We start from the raw sequence: 17,607 nt of genomic DNA, 5'->3' as shown, positions 1-17,607 counted from the left end.
GCGCTGTTTTAATAGATAATATACCAGCACTTTACCTTCTCCCAACCACTTTCTGGGCTGTGTAGCTTCAGAAAGCAGGGTTGTAGGATGTGTTAACAGTGGGTCACTTCAAAGAAACAGTTGGTAGGATCCCTCTGATGGACATCACTGCTTTTTGTCCTGCTGTGGTCATACTGAAGGGACAGAGGGGACACTTGGCTGGGTAGGGATTTGGAGGATATACTTTCTCCTCGGTGTTACGTCCTGCCTATCCCTGCTGTTACATTTGCACACAAAGCCTGCTTTTTATTGGGTCATACTGGTGACAAAGAATGCCTTGAAATACCCAGCTCTGGTTTTAACTCCTCTTCTGTGGTGATGAATAAAAGCATTTGAGAAGGTATTCAGGATGGATATATCAAACAATGAATGCAACAGACATATGAAAATAACAAGCAGAACTTTGTAATGTTGTTTGCTTCAATGGTCAGCCCAGTTCTACAAAATTTTCAGTGTGGTTTTAATTACTAAGTATAATGATAAAATATTAATATTTTAAAATCTCTATTTATAAAACACCAATGTTCATTATCACTATGCTAAACTTATACAAACATTCATGGTAGAAAAAGGCAGCTAAAAATTGGAACATTTATTTTATCAAACTTAATCCACTGACAACCCTGGGTTTGTAGACAAAATGGAGTTGTATTTTGAATATTAAGTTTACCTGGTTTGGTTGGATATCATCCCTGCCTTCCCCTCCCAGAATTAGAGTTGAGTGACTGAATTTTCCTCCTTTTGGAAGAACACCTGGAGAGTAATAAGAACCTGATTTGATTCTCAGTAGAAAAAAAAGTGGAGATTAGTTATATCAAGTCTTCCAGTTAATTTTATTTACATATAAATAAAATGGTTTAAATTTTTAGGGCTGTTACTTCAAATCTTCTAGCTGTTTAAACTGATGCAGCCCCACTGCCTCCTGTGGAGCCGCTTCATTTTATCCAGACAGAAAATTTGAATCACATCAAAAGGGACGCTTAAAAGTATTGCTTTCAGCTGGAGTCAAACTGTGTGATTTATTGTTTTTCATGATGATTCCTGTCAGTTATGCAACTGTCTCCATACTTTAAGCAACTTGTCTCGTTCTTTCCTCCGTTACAGATCGAAGTAGTCAATACTTTCAAGAGTGGCACTTCCTTTCAGGGGGCTCTCAGGAGACAGTCCTCCGTCACCAGCCAGACCCAGGATGTAACCAATCTTTCTAGCCCTAGTCACGTATCGTTATCCAATGCTCTTTCCTCTCCTACCAGCACCTCTGCTGCTGCGGCTGGGCGTGAGTGTGTGTTCTTACTGCCTCAGACCTCACCTCCCGAGATGCCAACTGCCCCTGCCCCCCGAGCCCCAGCTGCTCTGCCCTGCCCTGCCCTCCTGGCCTGCTGCGTCCAGCAGCTCCACCTCCCCACTACCCCCTGGCACGGTTACTTTGTGTACAGTAGATGCTCTCTATGATGCACTGCAAGGTTTGAGAACTTACCATTATTTCTAGGCTTTTTTTTTTAATTTTGCTTGTTTATGTAAAAAAATTAATATCCTGGAGGGAGATTATTGGGGTCACCTTTTATAGGGTTAAGGGGTGTGCTAATGATGGTCAGAAGAGCTCAGGCCCAGCAGCATCAGAAGGCTTGATCAGAAGGCTTACAACTCAGTTTATTTTTAGTTACTGCTTCACTTTTTATACACTCTTATATTTACTAGGCCATGACACTATTGCTTAGTCAGTTCACCTGACATAGATGGAAACATTCTACTGGTTACAAGGTGTCCCACATGCTACAGGTGGTTCTCTGCTCCTTAAGGGTGCACTCACTAATGACCTCAGGAGATCCACACACACACTGTCATCCCTACGGGAGATTAGATGAGTGAGACCTGGGTCCTGTTAACATTAGTGATGACAGAAATCCCTGCTGAAAATCTGTTCTGCATTAAAAAATCAGAAAAAAATGGCTGTCCTGCTAAGACAAGTTTCTTTGGTTTGTTTGTTGGGTTTTTTTTAAGTGCTAACAACTGATATTTTTATTAGCTGTGCACACCTCAAAAATGGGGATCTTCTAGAGCACAGTACATAAAGAAAAATGAAACAGTGTATGAAGATTCTGATTTTATTTGAGGCTTCTGTGGCATGTTTTCTCAGTCTCATTGGATATATTTTCTACTGCTTATGAAGGATTTACTTTAGATTCAACAATATTAAGCAATACATGTTGTCAGGTAAAAGATTACTCCATTTGGAAGACTGAGATCACTCATGTCCAGGACAGGTGTACAGGAAGGAACAAGGAAATAGGGAATCCAGTTTATGGTTCTGAGGGATTAAGCTTTACATGAGTGGTGAAAGAGCAGATTTGTCCATCCCTAAATTCACTGGCAGGTAGACATTGGGGTAGAGGGAGAGAGAGAGAGTTAAAGGACAGTGTTAAACCAACAAAATTAATGTAGTAACAAATTTCTTAGGAGCAGGTTTCTAAACACTGAAATCTTGACACAACTTGCTTTTAGATGCAAAACATTTAGTGAAGAGTTACTGAAGTGAATGAAAAAAGCTTTGAAGCAGCAAATAAGGAAAGGCTGCTTCTCTAACAGAAGAATTCCACTTGCTCACGAAGGCTCTTAGAGATGTAACTTTGTTTTTAGATTTTTATTTAGTCAGGACTGTAAGTAGCTGGGTTTTATTATGGTGTAACAAGCATTAAAAGACTATTTAAATTTATAGAACTCAGTTTACAAGCTTGTCACGCACTTCAGGAAATAATGTGGTTTATTCCTTAGGCAAGTTTTAGAGAGAAGTTGGCCAGGCAGGCAAGAAGCCAACACAGAGGGAAGGCAGACAGAGAGGAGGCAGAAAAAAGGAGGACATAAAATTCCAGAACTTCTGTGAAAAAAAAAAGGAAGCTTGACTTTTCCATTCTGTTTGAGCACAACCTCCCTCAGTACCTGCACATCAGACATTGAGATGTGCAGCAGAAATTTTGGTGGACTTAAAGGAGAAACTTTGCCTTTGCTAGGAACCCAAAAAGTCACTGAGGTTCCAACTTTGGAAATTGCTTCATGGAGATTTTTGTATATTTTCCTGGTTTTCCCTTGGGAAGTTTGGCCTGATACCTTTTACCCCAAGAGCCCCAACTGTTGTGGGGCAGCAGCAGGACCAGGAGACCCCAAGGCAAGGGCTCAGAAGCTGTAACTGCTTCTGCCAGCCCCGAGCCCAGAGTCCCTCATTGCCACACTGAGCAGGGCACAGAACACCAAGATACCAAGCCAGCCTTTCACTCAGAGAGTGATGGCCTGGAATAGATCTCTACATCTGAGCAGGGAACAGCAGCTGGTTCTGCTGTGCTGTGCTACAAGAACGGGCTGGAGCCAGCAGTGGAAAAGGGCAGATCTAATAAAACCAAAAGAGACAATTTATCTTCCCTCTCTACTCTGCATTGCAGCAAAGCAACTAAGAATTGAATAGTTTTCTGTCTTGAGAAAGGCCTGACTAAGGTTAAGGACTGAAGTTAATTAATAGGAGGAAGTATAATCTGCTACAGTTGTCACTTTTCATTGGGGAAATAAAGCAGGTTGTGGTTATAGCCACGTTTATTCAGTAAAATAAAAACCAGATGATAGATTTGTTCAGCTTCCCAGAGATAAGGATCATCACTGCAGAGGGAAATTGGAGACTGAGCCTTTCAAGTGGTGATTCTGCACTGATAGTATTTTATTACCACAGTGGAAGGTCTGTTCAGTATTAAACAAGTGTGTGCAGCCAATTATAACAGGCAAAGTTCTGGCTCATTCATGCAAAGACACAAACCTCTGAATGACAGTAAAACAATAGCAATCAGCGAAATATAAACCCCATGTTTTTTATTTCTAAATAAACAACTGTGGGTTGTTTATTGTCCAGAACCTGAAAACCCTTTCCTAATCCAAATTTCATAGAAATGGAGTATTTTTTTGTGAATTGGTGTTTTCTAAGGGCATTCCAGTTGCAAAATGCACTCCTAGATCTGCTTTTCAGCCCTGTGCTTAAAGGTGTGTGCTCAGACAGGACTGAGTTCTTTCTTCTGAGCTTTCTCAGAATGGCTTAAAGCCTAAATCATTACCTTCTTCATGTGGGGTGGAGGGGAATAATGGGAGAATTGCACTTCTGATTTTGAAGCCTTTTCCTCTCTTCAGGAGTGTTAAAAATAGATTGTAGGGAAAATCTTGAGAGTATAGCAAAGAAAAAAGGGTCTAAAACTTGAAAGGGCCCAATATGAGGTACTATCAGGAAGGTTTATTTTCAGAGAAATGGTGTTCAGCATGCTGCAATAATTGAGATATCTCAGGTGTCATTTTGGACACCCAAAATGGAGAGGTTCTGCTATCAATACTAAAATAAATAGGAACCATACGATGCTCTATTGATAAGAATATGTAAGTCTGATTTAACAGAGTTAAATTATGTAGTTCTTTATATTAAAAAGCAATTAATGTTTGATTCGAAGGTTAGTGCAGGCTTAAAAAGAAATCTGTCTGTCACATGCAGTCACTCCTGTGGTAATTTGTGAAACAGATTAGCAAGTTATTACTGACATTTGAAGCCCTTCTTAAATAAGGCCCATTGAAATCTTTCCTAGAGTTGTGGGATGCCTTAATTAAAACCAATTTATGCAAAGTACCAAAATTTCCCTAGTTATGCTGATATTTTTTAGCTGTCATGATGTTTTTGCCAATAACAAATCACAAATTTCTGTATGTCAACATTAATTGATAACAGTGAGACCCTCTCACCTCTTTTGAAAGACAGGGTAGCTTTAAATAAACATGGTAAAAATCTCTGCAAATTGTAAAGCTGGCATTTTGTATACTCTGATCAAATTAAAAAATTCATTTAAATGCAAGCTAAATATGCACACCTATTTAATATGCACATATTTAAGGTACAGAAAATGAAACCAGGGGTAACTGAAGGTTCTATATGCAGTGTCGTGGTCAGGTTCTCAGGTCTTGTGGCATGTGCATGAACACACAGGCTCAGAGAAACACACACACTCTGCTGTCATTTGAAAGCTCCTACACTGCAGAGTTAAGGGTGGCTTTAGTTACAAGCAGTGATAAATATGTATTTTACATGCATTTCTTTCTGCATTTTATTTTGGGAAAACAAAAGCATTCCTTGGGGCAATGGAGCTACTTTTTTTACTTTTGAAGCTCAGAATTAGTAACACAAAATGTTACCTTTTGCTTAAATTCAAATATATGCTTAAAGCCTTGGCTACTACCTTGCTTAATTAGGTAGGGAACGAGTCCATCTACCTGTACACAAAGTAAACAAGTTACTCTTTATCCTAATCTGTTTATAACTGGTTTCAGATGTTGTTTATATCATCACTAGGTAACCCATGTAAAGAACAGTTTCAGATTTTCTAAGCAAGACACACATTGATATTCCTTTGTACTTGCCCTCCCTCTCATTCTCATATGTAGTTGATACTTTTCTGAAGTGGAAACAGCCAGAAACTGCAGATCCCTTATAAAAAGAACTTTCTTTCATAAAAGGTTACAATTTAAAAGTATTAAGAGTAGGAAGCATTGGGGAAACAACAAACAAAACCAAAGCCTACCAAAAAATGACCTCCCAGTTCCCTAATCTGCTGTAGTTTCTGTACTTGCAAGTTCCTTTTAGTTTGTTCTGTTGAGGTCTGTCACTTCTATCTGAGATTTTTATAAGTGAGTATTTAATGGAGTCATGTACAACTTTTTATTACATTAACTGCAGCAACAGTGGCCTCAACCGAGGCACTTGAATGGGTAAGACAGGAATAAATACTGAGTGATGACTCCAAATTTTACAGCAGCAATTAAAACCTTACCAAACAATCACAAAATAATCTCAGAAGTATTTGTCCATCACTCAGATCTCTGAAGGTTTTTTGTTGGGTTTCCTTTGTTGTTTGTTTGGGGTTTTTTTTGTAGGTTTATTTTTTTGGTTTGGTTTGGTTTGGTTTGAGTTTGTTCCTTTTTTTGATTGGTTGGTTGGTTTTCACAAGTGTTTTCACATAAGAGCACAACACCCTTAAGGCTGTATTTTTGCTCATCTCCACTTGTTGGAGGGAGGGACAATCTTCAGATTTGGGGCTAATTTGCATGGAAAGACAACCTTTTCATTCTCCCTTTAATTAAAGAATATTTGAACATTGTGAGACTTGCCAAGAACCTGTTCTGTGTAAGTAGAAGTGTCACAGAGTTTGCTCAGAGTGGCACAAGGGCCTCAACTGGCATTTATAGGCAGAGGTGTCACACAGGTGTTTGCTTTGGGTTGGCACAAAGCAAATTGTGTCCCACTAATGTAAGACATCCAGCAAGCTTAATTCTAGTGCTTAGCACAGCCCAGTTACTAATTAGTAATTTCAAAGTGAGCATAGTTTGACTGCTTGTAATCTGCTGTGTACGAGAAGCTTGTGCTTTCTCATATATTTAATTTTCTGTAATTGTAACCATCATTCAGCTGTACAGACTTTACAGCTAAAACTTGAGGTAAAATCTGAATTTTGGATTGAATTCTTTCATGAAGAAAAATGGGAACAAATTTCTTTTAAAAAAGAAAACCTTCTATTTTAATAAATGTTAAGGCAAATATTCCTGCTGACATTGATCTGTATTTGGATCACAGATGTGCAACATGGTATAACTGTCCCAGGAGGAAATGGCACAAGCAGAACTTAAACAAGTCCACATCTAAAATTCTATTTATAGAAGTTGCATCATTTGGGAGCTTCACTGAACTAGAGACAGAGATTCCACACTGAAGCTTAGAGGTTCCCACTGGTTGTAACCAAGGTTTGACCATCCTGCTGGGATATGCCAGATCAAAATCACCTTCTGCAGGTCTTCCCCAGTGTATAAATAATCAGGTTTGGAGTCTAAATCTAAAACTAAGCCCTCAGCTGGAGATATGACGTGGCAAGAAGCTTTAGACCCTAACACAGGAACATGTTCTTTTAAAGAGTTGAATGATATATTTAAACAAAAATGTCAAACTCCCAATTTTGGAACCACTACAGTAAGGAGATGTGCTGTGGGAAGTGGAAGGCCTGCATATGGTTCTGCTCTTATACTCTAAAATACTCTGGTACTCTAAAATACAGTGGAATTCAGCCATGTGGACCTTTTGTGAAGTGAGAATCAGGCCTGTGTAGGTATTTTGGTTTCCTCTTGCTGCACATAGTTTGACTTATCAGCAGCACTTACTGGGTATTTGGGTGGAAAGAGAGTAGCACAGATAATTTTGTGCATCTGTTTCACTCATTAAAGCAGAAACCTAGAAATTATAGAAATTATGGGTTTTCCTAAAATTTCTTGAGGTTTTTTTTTCTTTATATTTGAATTTGCTCAACTTCTGTATCACACTGTCAGAACATACTGGCCACAACATTTCCAAGTGACTCCATCCACTCAGTAGCTCCTCCTGTGAATACCTAAGCTCATTTTACTTACCCAAAGCTGGGAGGATTCAAAACTAAACAACCACAGACACACTGAAGATGTTTTCTCTTTCAAAGCTTTACATAATGCAATAGTAGTTGCCCAAACTCCTTTCCCTCTGTATAGCCTTGATATAGAATAGTCTCAGTTACACATAAGAGTTGGCATCTCTTTCTAAAATTGACCTCTTGTTTACAATTTTATACTAATCACCTTACTGACCTTTCAGTATTGAATTTATTTGCTGTTGCAGTGCCCTACTCTCTACTGTCTGAATATTAAATGTGTTTGTTTTCCCAGAGGGCTAGAGAACATTGGACAAAAGGGTTCAGCAGGAGAGAGTGAAATAAAAAGAGGTTGTGAGTCTTTAACCTTGAGCCTGAAATGAATGTGAACCAAACTCCAGATACTTGGCTTATATGAAGCCAGGTAAACATTCGAGTATAAGCCCACACACTACCAACCATAATATATCTGGTGATGCTTAACAGGCTTGGGATATTTTGCCTAGATGGTTGTACTTAGGAATGAGATTCTGAGTATCATCTTTTTCTTCTGATGGGAAAAATCTGTAGTATCTAAAATTCTATTTCTTTTTTTTTTCCTTGCCTGATGCAGTATAATAAATCTGACTTTGAAGGTGGGATGAAACTGAAGAGTTTTTTCTATTACAGCTCCAAAGAAGAAAGAAGTGGAAACTTATAGCAGTGTCAAAAATGTCCTGAAGTGTTGTCCCCACAGTCTTTTGTTTAAAAGCAGTTCATTTTTTTATTGTTGTCTCCATTACTGTGAGAAAAGGGAGCTGTATCACACTGTTTGTCTTCCCTTGGCATTGTCAGTACCATAAAGAGACACCATGACATGAACTCTACATAGTTCATACCAACCCAACCCTTCCTGGGTTCTATCCATCATGGGTTTGTCCCTGCTTTCACATGCTGTACAGCCATGACAACTTTGGATCAAGCTCATCTGCTTTATTTTCTCTTCCAAAAAAGGTGATGTGGGCTTTGTTTCAGCACAGCCCCTGAACATTTGACACTAGGTGCAATTTCTAATCTTGAACTCAAGCATGTATTAAAAGACTTTGTTGCTGTTGGGCCATGTAACTCTAGGTAAATAATATTTTTTCTTAAATGTGGTAGTAGCATTACATATAATAAGAAGATTAAATATGGTAATATTATGATACAAATTAAAATGCTACCTTTAAATGCCAACAATCCCTCTACCTTCATTTCCATTACCAGCAGAAATAAGTTGTGTCCCTGTAAGCAATAATTCCATACACTGGGGGACAGACTATGAATGAGATTTTAAATTATGTTGTAATGTCACTCAATGAGATGTGACACTGAAAAAATAACTTTTTTCTTCTAAATGCCAAGTTAAATGTGCAACATTTAAAGCTGAGGAGGGAGTTTCTCCTTAAGTGAAAAATTATGGGAAGCAAATACACATCTCTGAAACTGCAGAGAAACTTTAATACAAGAAGCTGGGATTCTACAGCTCCCTAGTGAGGAAACCTTTAGGAAGCTAATTGTATGTATTCTCACCTTCAGGGATGTACCAGAGTTTGGCCTTTACACTGCCATTGTGTTCAGATTAATTACCTCAGGTATCAGCAGATCTGGACCAGTTCTGAGCTAATATTTGCAGTAAAAATCATTGTGAACAAGCAGAAGTTATTCCAGTAGCATCTAAATGTCCCTGCAAGACTCAAAGAGTCGAGGCCAAAGTTTTGCCACAGCTCTGCCCAGAGGGAGAGGCTGCTGGCTGGTGGCACACTCTGCAGGTGTGCCCTCAGACTCATGGAAGCAAAAGCCACAAGGGGGGTGTTTTCTGCACTGGCCCATTAGTTCCACAGTCACTGCAGAGCACAGACAGGGCAGGGCAGGCACCTTTCACTCCTGCCTTGAAACAACCAAAATCTGTAGCTGTCCCTCAGTTGTGTGAGGTGGCAGCCACCTAGGCTGACTAAAGGCTTGATATTAAACACAAATTAGCTGCCAAATTTTGGTATTAAAAGCAATATGGATGCTTTTCCTACTACAGAATGTGGAGCCTCACAAATTAAAATGGGTTCCTCCCTTGCTAAACCATAGAGACTTAAAGACACTTTGTGCAACTTGAAGTAAACATTTGCTTTCATGGGACTCTGCTGGATCTGTTGAAGCATAATATCAAACCTTTTTATTTAGATAAAAATGTACTGTACCTTCACTAAAAAGAATCCAGCTGGCAAATAGAACCTAAATCTATGCAATAAGAAGTGGCTATATTCAAGAGAATGGAGTTATTTTGGGAATTGAAAAGCTCTAGCATTCAGCTGCAACTGAAAGAGATGCACTGCTATTTGTGTTTAGACAGCAGAAATAATAGCTTTGCAGAAAATGTCACCTTATCAGCCCACACTGTAAAGTAACCATGTTACTAAAAGTTTCCTGATTTAAAACAGGACAATATAGTGACATGTTTTTAAGGGTGCTTCAACAGTCATACTATTTTTTTTAGCATTTAGAATAATTACCTTGCACTTTGAAGTACAAGATAGAAAGGCAGAGATAACGAAGGAATTTTTCAGTCAACTTTTCTCCATGAGTTCAAACACTGTCTCTAGTAATGCAAATGAATCTCTTCCCCAGTTTGTCAGCACAGAGCAGCTGAGATTCTGCTCGGATTCAAACCCTGATTTACAGTTCCAGGTACACTGTGTGATTGCAGTGGGTAAAACTGATTCAAAATTTATTTATTATTGTGCAAGCCAATCTTTCATCTTGCACCTCTGCCAGCTTAAAATCTTGTGGTAGCCCAAGATGTGGATAAGCCATTGAGTACCACTCCAATCCTCTTACTTGGAGGATAAGCAGTCACACGATCTGCTTCTTGTACTGTGCCCTGCTGTTACCAAATGTGTGTCCAAAGAGAAGGAAGAGGATTTGGACTGAGCAAGGACCACTTACCTAGAGACGGCATGACTTCTGCTTTTAGGATTTTTAAATTATGACTATCTAAATTTAGAGGAGATAAACAAGGACTAAGTCCAAAGAGAGAAAAATGCAAGTCAGCCTCTTTCTCAAGTGTGCCAAAATTCTGTACAACTTGGCCAACTCCACCCACAGGGTCAGCTGGACCCCCCAGCTGTAACACTGTGACCCCATTCCATTACTGAATTGCAGTCTGCCAATTAAAAGAGGAATTAAAGCTTTACAAATTAGCGGTATGTTAGGCCAGTGAATAACAAGCAGCATATTTACATGTAAAAAGTTACACATGTCAACCACCAAACCATTTCAAATGTGTGTGGAGAAGCTTTCACAAAACCTGCTTTGCACCTTTTCTGCCTCTGCCTGTGTTTTAGTGTCCCCTCTGAGAAGTGCTAAAACTCCGCTCATGGACTACATGGAAGTAGAAGGATAGAACTCATATTTAGTCATAAAACATTTGCCAACAGATCACGTTTTGCCATCCTGTTTTTTCCTCTCTGCCCCTCCACCCCCTTCCAAAAAGTTCTGGTTTTTTGAGGAGCAAACCAGCCCAACCCTTCACTTCTTTTCAAAGCTGATAGGTCACTGGGACAGACAGCATCCCTCCCTTTGTCCCCCAGTGAGGATTTAGCGCCCCCCTGCTCACTCTGTTCCTCTCATTCCCAGTGGGAAGCAGAGTGCACCATCCCTGCCAGCCTGCTGGGCTGGGTCTGAATCCCTGTCCCCTGTGTTCTTATGTCAGGTGGTTAATGGCATCAGCCTGTCCCTGGCCTGAGTCAGCTGACCTAAAGACTGCATATATGGCATAAATTGTGTCGCTCTCAACCTTTAACTCTACACTTTTACAGCTGAGACACAGAAATGAACAAACTTGCTGTTACCAATTCAATTCAACCCAACAATCAATACATTATTTTATTACATGTTTCTATATTTATCAAAAAGCTAAATGGCTAGAACAGTGGGTCTATACTCGAGTGTTTACCTCACATATGCATGAAGGAAAAATAAAAGTTGGTTCAACGATACTCTGTTCACATTATCCAGGCTTCCAAGTGTAGTTGTTGTGTGCAAGTTCTCTCTGTTCATGTGGTAACTGTGATTTTTTTCCCCCTGTGGTAGCATGATTACGCTTAGTACTTTGTCTGCTTGGCTTTTTGTGCTCTTGGCTGCACCCATTTAGATTTTGCTTTAAAACATTGGTATTACCTATAGTTTTTACACTTGGCTCCTGTGTGTGTCTCATACGTACCCATCCAACTGTGTCTGTGTTCTGTGCTTTTCTGTTTGTGAAGTGTGATATGTTATGTGTAATTTTTTTAACAATACCAAAAGAGACTTTTTTAATTAAAAAAGCCTTTCTACTTACTCACTGCAAAAACTATCAACATGCATGGTTTTACATTTGCATTACAATTAACATGGCTTGTCTTTTACTAGGGATGTACCACACGAGTGGACGTTGGCTTTCTTTAAGCAGTACTTCCCATCAGTTCTTTGATGGCTTTAAACCTGATTTATTTTAATATTGCAGTTGGTACAGATATTCCAAATGCACATAGCTGAGCCACTCGTTTATGCATATAACATCCAGAGACTTTGGACTTCAGCTGCCTGCACTGCCCTAACCATATGCTACATTTTTCACCAAGTATTTACTCTCTAACCCGGCGCTGCCCAGGGAGGTGCCCGCTCTGACACCCCTCTCCTTTTCTCCCCCCAGATCCGCGTCGTGAAGGCATTCCGTAGCTCTCTCTATGAAGGTTTAGAAAAACCAGAATCTAGAACCTCTATTCACAACTTTATGACTCATCCTGAATTTAGGATAGAAGATTCCCAGCCCCACATCCCACTCATTGATGACACAGACCTAGAAGAAGACCCTGCTCTCAAGAAAAACTCGAGTCCACCGTCGTCGCTGAACAAGAACAACAGTGCTATCGACAGTGGAATAAATCTTACAACTGATACAAGTAAATCAGCTACCTCTTCTAGTCCAGGAAGCCCAATACATAGCCTGGAGACATCACTTTAGCTGAAAAGGTCACTGCAAAAAAAAAAAAATTAAAATTAAATAAAATAAATCCCCCTACAGCAACCGAAATATATAAATATATATATTAAAAACATTGCTGGCTGAAAAGCTGTTTGAACTCTTATTCACTCTGAGACAAGCGAATGAATTGTTGATCACAATGATTTTGGGGAAAGAATGAATGGCTGATTTACATACCCCCCTGTTCCCTTTCAGAAAAACAAAAACAAAAAAAAATCCTCCTGCATGAATGTACTGTACACTGCTGGCCCTTTTTTCTCTCTTTTTGTTTGGTTTTATTTCCTTTTAGTTTGGTTTTTTCCTCCTTAAGCAGGAACTGCAGAGGACTTCTTTCTGAGGCTATTTATCCAATTCACTGGTCTGTGAGTTTTTTGAAATGCTTGTGTGGCATGGACTCAATTGTATAGATTAATTTAAATAACTTTTTTGAAGTTGCAAAGCTTAACTTGCACAGTAGATTTGCACCAGTTGGACAGAGGAACTTAAACATTTATGAGACTATATATAGAGATATATACATATAAGTATATAGATAATTAATTATATATATGTATATATCTATCTATATATATATAGTTATATATATATAAAGTTTCTTTGTTGGCATGTTGCCTTGTTTCTGCTCAAATTGCTCTGACTATTTTAACTTATTTATGTCCTAAAAAAGAATGTAATTTGTTTACAAACCTGTAGATAATATCCTTAACTATTTGTAGGGTTAAGAAAGCACTTCCTGCCGAAGTAGTATAAAACTGGCTCAGCTCAGCTCATTGAAAATGTCTGTAATATCACACCCTGGATATTTTATTACAACCATGTTCTGATTTCTGCCTGATTTTATTTATTTTCTTTTTTGTTAAATAATGTAGATACTGCTAGTAAATAACAAAAGAAGCCAAAATATAACACATTGGATGTAGCATTGTGATCCTATATACAGGGAGGTAAACCAGGCTTCCTTTGTTTCAAATAAAAATCAAAATGATCAGGTTCTCTCTTTTTTTTTTTCTTTTTTTCTCCCCCCCCCCCTTTTTTTTTGTCCCTCTGATAATCTGCTTGAATTTGTTTTGGTACAACATACAATAATGGAGGCTATTCCATTCTTTACACATGCAGCAATGGCTTCCAAAAATATTTTTAGAGACATATTAAATGAGTTTATAATTTAAAATAAGTTATATTTGGGTTGTCTATATGGAGATAAAACAAATGTTAAAATATTGTGATATATTGTGTTAATCCTTTTCAATTAGTAATTTAGGCATTTATTTCCTTATTACTTGCAAAGTATGGGCTGTTGGCATTTTGGATGAGAATCACTGTAGGTTGTTGCTTTGATTTTTTTTAAAGGAAAAATATAATTTCTGCACTATTAGGACTGAATGAATCTTTATTAATTGTGTATTGAGATGTGCTTTGTGTGTGTTTTTTTTTAACCAAGCTTGTCTTCCTGTAGTCACAAGGTATACTGTAACACAGTAATACATTATTTTACCTTGAGCTTTCTACAAAGAAAGCTGTTTTGAAAACCTGCAGGATGGAAGGTGGAAAATATTTTTCAAGATGGTAACAGCCCTAAAAGCTTAAAATTTATGAGTTTATATAATTGCTATGTCAACCACTTGAATGCTAAGCACTTTGTGGATCACAGATTTTTCATAAATAATTTTTGTATTTAATATAAAGTTTGCTTGGAGACTTTTCAGCATATGATCTTTTCCATAACTGTACAGTGCAAAAGACATTTTGAATCACACAATTGATTCTGCCAGGTGTGTTGGAGAACACTCTCAAACTAGCTTGAGAAGTTGAATTGTTGAGGTCTTACTGGTTGTCTTAAGGTTGGCTCGTAAAGGGGTGCCTCTCTGCAGTCACAGGAACTGACCCAAGCCAGAAGTCTCCAAACCCAGCTTAGCCTCCTGGCCAAACTGCAGCCTGAGCTGGCAGTGCTTTCAGGGGGCCGCAGGACTCTCAGCCAGGTAAAGCTCTAACCAGCTCCGCTTGCCGCTTCCGGACTCTGGGCAGGAGCTGGGCAATGGTTTGGGCTCGATCTTAGTTCTCTCTCTGATCCAAACTCTTCACTGACCAACAGAACAGGCCTGTGGAGGCACTCACAGCTCCCTGTTCCCAGATAGTGTGACCCGGTTCTGACCAGTACCAAGCTAGCATGAAACATCCTTATTTTAGCTGACTCCTAGCAACAAAGTGATTGAAACTCAGTCAGGATTGTTCGCTTTGTAAATATGGTGATGAACCTTTGTACAACATGTATTGGGTTTCTATGGCCTACTTGGGATATCATATTCAGAAGAAAAAGTGTTATCTATTTACAGGGAAGCCTCTAGCTTTGGACTTGAACATCTACAGAAGCTATTAATACTGGAACAATTTATTTTCAGCATCTTAACACTGACTGTTTGCCTTTTTTTTTCAAACACTCGTCATATTTTTTCTTGGTTTGCTTTTTTTTTTTTTAATTTTCCTGTAGGAGTACCTACCCCTCCCTAAGGTACCATTTGCAGACTTGAAAACTGTTAAGAAAATGAATTCTGTGTATATATAGTAAAACATATATAAACTGAGATGCATAGAAAACTTGGGCTTTTGTGAGCAGAGACTGTGCTTTATGTATATGATAAATGATAGACTTTTTTTTTTTTAAAGCAGAATAGCTATGACCTTTCAACTACAAGTCGTGCATCACAATTCCTTTCTTTTATTGCTTGACCTCTCTGTGATGGGAACAATGGATCAAAAACCAAAATGATCAGTTTGTTAAAATTCCCTGCAATATATAAATGCTCGCTCTCTACGTACTGTACTTAGCAGCATGAGATTTGTGGACAACAATACAGTGGTACATTGGCAATCCATCCCACTAGGGGTTATTAATATATGTTCATTCATCTGTTTTTATGAATTTTTTTATCTAGACAATAATTGTAAATAAAGAACTTACTCTGTCTGTTCATTTAATACTATGCAAAAGGTTATGCTTTCTATTGTTATTCTTATTCCTACAGTGTGATGCTGGAATGTTTGTGGTTTCAAAAAACAAAAACAAACAAAAAGACAAAAGTAAGTAAAATATGTGATGTAAATTATTTTATAGTTTGAAACAAAATGATAAAGTTTTACTCTTGCTGCTTTCTGTCTAATAGATCTCTCTTGACAGGAGCACAAGTGGAAAATTTAAAGAAATAAATTCACAAAGCAGCATGAACAATAATGGTCTGAATGTAACAGCTTTCTTTATTTTCACCTGAGGTCATTAGATCTGGCTTGGGAGTCCCACTGGGATATTTGAATGTAAAGGTATCTGCAGATCTTCTGGATCAGGCACTGGATCAGCCCAGAAGGCTTTAATTGCTGCCTGGCTGAGGCAGTGCAATGGCCAGAGGGTACCCTGCTCTGTGCAGTGGTGGGAATGGTTGATGGGAATACTGCAGGGAACTCCTCTGGAATTACTGTGTGCAGGACAAGTAAAATGCATGAAGCGAATTCGCTTAGGGATCAGTTAGTTTAATATTGGCCCTAAGATCAACGGATCTGTAAGGCTGCTTTTCTGTCACTGGCTCACATGAGGTTCCTCTGCATTTAGATTTTTTTCAACTCTTTCTCTCTCTGTCACGATCATTAACATGGTCTTTGAAACTTTCTAGAATTGGGGATTTCAGGCCAGGACTCGTCCTGCCTCTTAAAACCTGTGCATATGCACAGGGGGAAATGAGGGAACCCCATTCTGCTGCTCTGAGCCTCAGTCCAGAAGTTCCTCCTCTTTTTTTTTCAGCTTAGTTTATAGCAGTTGTTCCACGAACTGCAATCCAGCCTTGTGGCCATACAGCACAATTGCACTTTGGTTAGGAGTTAGCCAAACAGGCAAGGTGGAGGGGAATAACTCTCACATCATCTCAGTTTTAAAGCTAAAATGCTTCACATTACAGATTTTGCCTTCTGCTCACCTAGATTTCAAGCTTTTAGTCACAAATTCTGTATGGGAAGTAGTATTTGATAGAGGGCAAATTGCAGTAGTACTACACTGCGAGAAAAGTTACCAATGTACCCAACACAGTAAATTCAACAAAAACCCTTCAGAAAACATTTATTATTTAGTCAACAGATTTCTTGAATTAATGAAGCTTTACAGCTTCTTTGGAGTTAAATTGTTTTCTGCTTTGATTTTGTGATCTTAGTACAGGTAACAATCAGAAAATAGTTTTAATTCTCTGTCACTCATTTATGTCCTTCCTACACACATAACTTTATTTGCAGGCTCAGTCCACATACTTTTGGCAGGACTCTGTCTCTGCAAAAAATTACCAGTGATGAGGCATTAGTAGGAAAGAGGACTGGCATTGGTCAGTGTGTTTTAAGCACTGTGTGTATGTTTAAGCTTCTGTGTGTGTGAGAGGTCTGTTTTCTGAGCTGCACCTTAGAAGTGTCTGTGAAATACTTTCCCAGCACTGCATGGGTGTGAGGTGTACATGTGAATATCCTGGTTCAACATCAGAATGCCAGGTGTTAGGCTGAGATGGCAGTGAGGGTGATTGTGTCTGCACACACAGGAAAAGCAGGTGCTGATGTGCAGTGAGATGCTGTACTGATATAGGATGGGAAATATGCTGCATAAATAGTGGACAAGGAGAGGCAAAAAGAGAAGTTAGAAGGTGAAAGAAAATGCAGAGGCATATAGTTTGTTATTTACTGAAATGAAATACAATCCTAACTGCTTGTTCTTGGCTTGATTTTGGCATCGAATTCCAATACAAGAGATACTCAAAAGTATTCTCTGTCTAAAGGCTTTTCCCAACTATTCCTACATTCATGAATAGGCTGATGTTCCCAAACTAGCTGGAAAACACTGACTTACAAAACACCTGCTCAGCTGCTGCCCCAAAGCTGACATTTCCTTGACCATCAATAGGTGATCTCCAGAATCCCTGTCCAAGTTAGTGTTTGCTGTTACTCTATGATAGGAGAGTGGCTGGCACAGTGTGTGGGGTTGGTTTGCCCCACTGCAGTGGTGCACTGTACACAGGCTCTGGGAGCACCAGGCTTGAACCCTTCAAC

General features: G+C 38.9%; 1 protein-coding gene across 24 annotated transcripts in view; it reads left to right on the top strand.

Moving 5' to 3' along the window:
- The window catches only part of ATP2B2 (ATPase plasma membrane Ca2+ transporting 2), a 420,524-nt gene extending 404,840 nt beyond the window's left edge, over window positions 1-15,684 (top strand). For 13 of the 24 annotated variants that reach the window (XM_071550496.1, XM_071550495.1, XM_071550497.1 and 10 more), the window contains 2 exons: window positions 1,144-1,230; window positions 12,205-15,684. In XM_071550496.1, coding sequence (XP_071406597.1) covers window positions 1,144-1,230; window positions 12,205-12,516 — 399 coding nt within the window. In that variant the 3' untranslated portion in view covers window positions 12,517-15,684. Of the gene's footprint in view, window positions 1-1,143; window positions 1,316-7,794; window positions 7,851-12,204 lie in introns of all 24 variants that reach the window. The other 11 variants (XM_071550504.1, XM_071550510.1, XM_071550508.1 and 8 more) reach the window with 4 other exon arrangements.
- The last annotated feature ends 1,923 nt before the right edge of the window (window positions 15,685-17,607 follow it).

The sequence above is a fragment of the Pithys albifrons genome, chromosome 3, assembly GCF_047495875.1.
Source record: "Pithys albifrons albifrons isolate INPA30051 chromosome 3, PitAlb_v1, whole genome shotgun sequence".
Classification (NCBI taxonomy): Eukaryota; Metazoa; Chordata; class Aves; order Passeriformes; family Thamnophilidae; genus Pithys; species Pithys albifrons.
The sequence above is the reverse complement of the archived record's forward strand: the minus strand, read 5'-3'. Positions and strand labels throughout refer to the sequence as shown.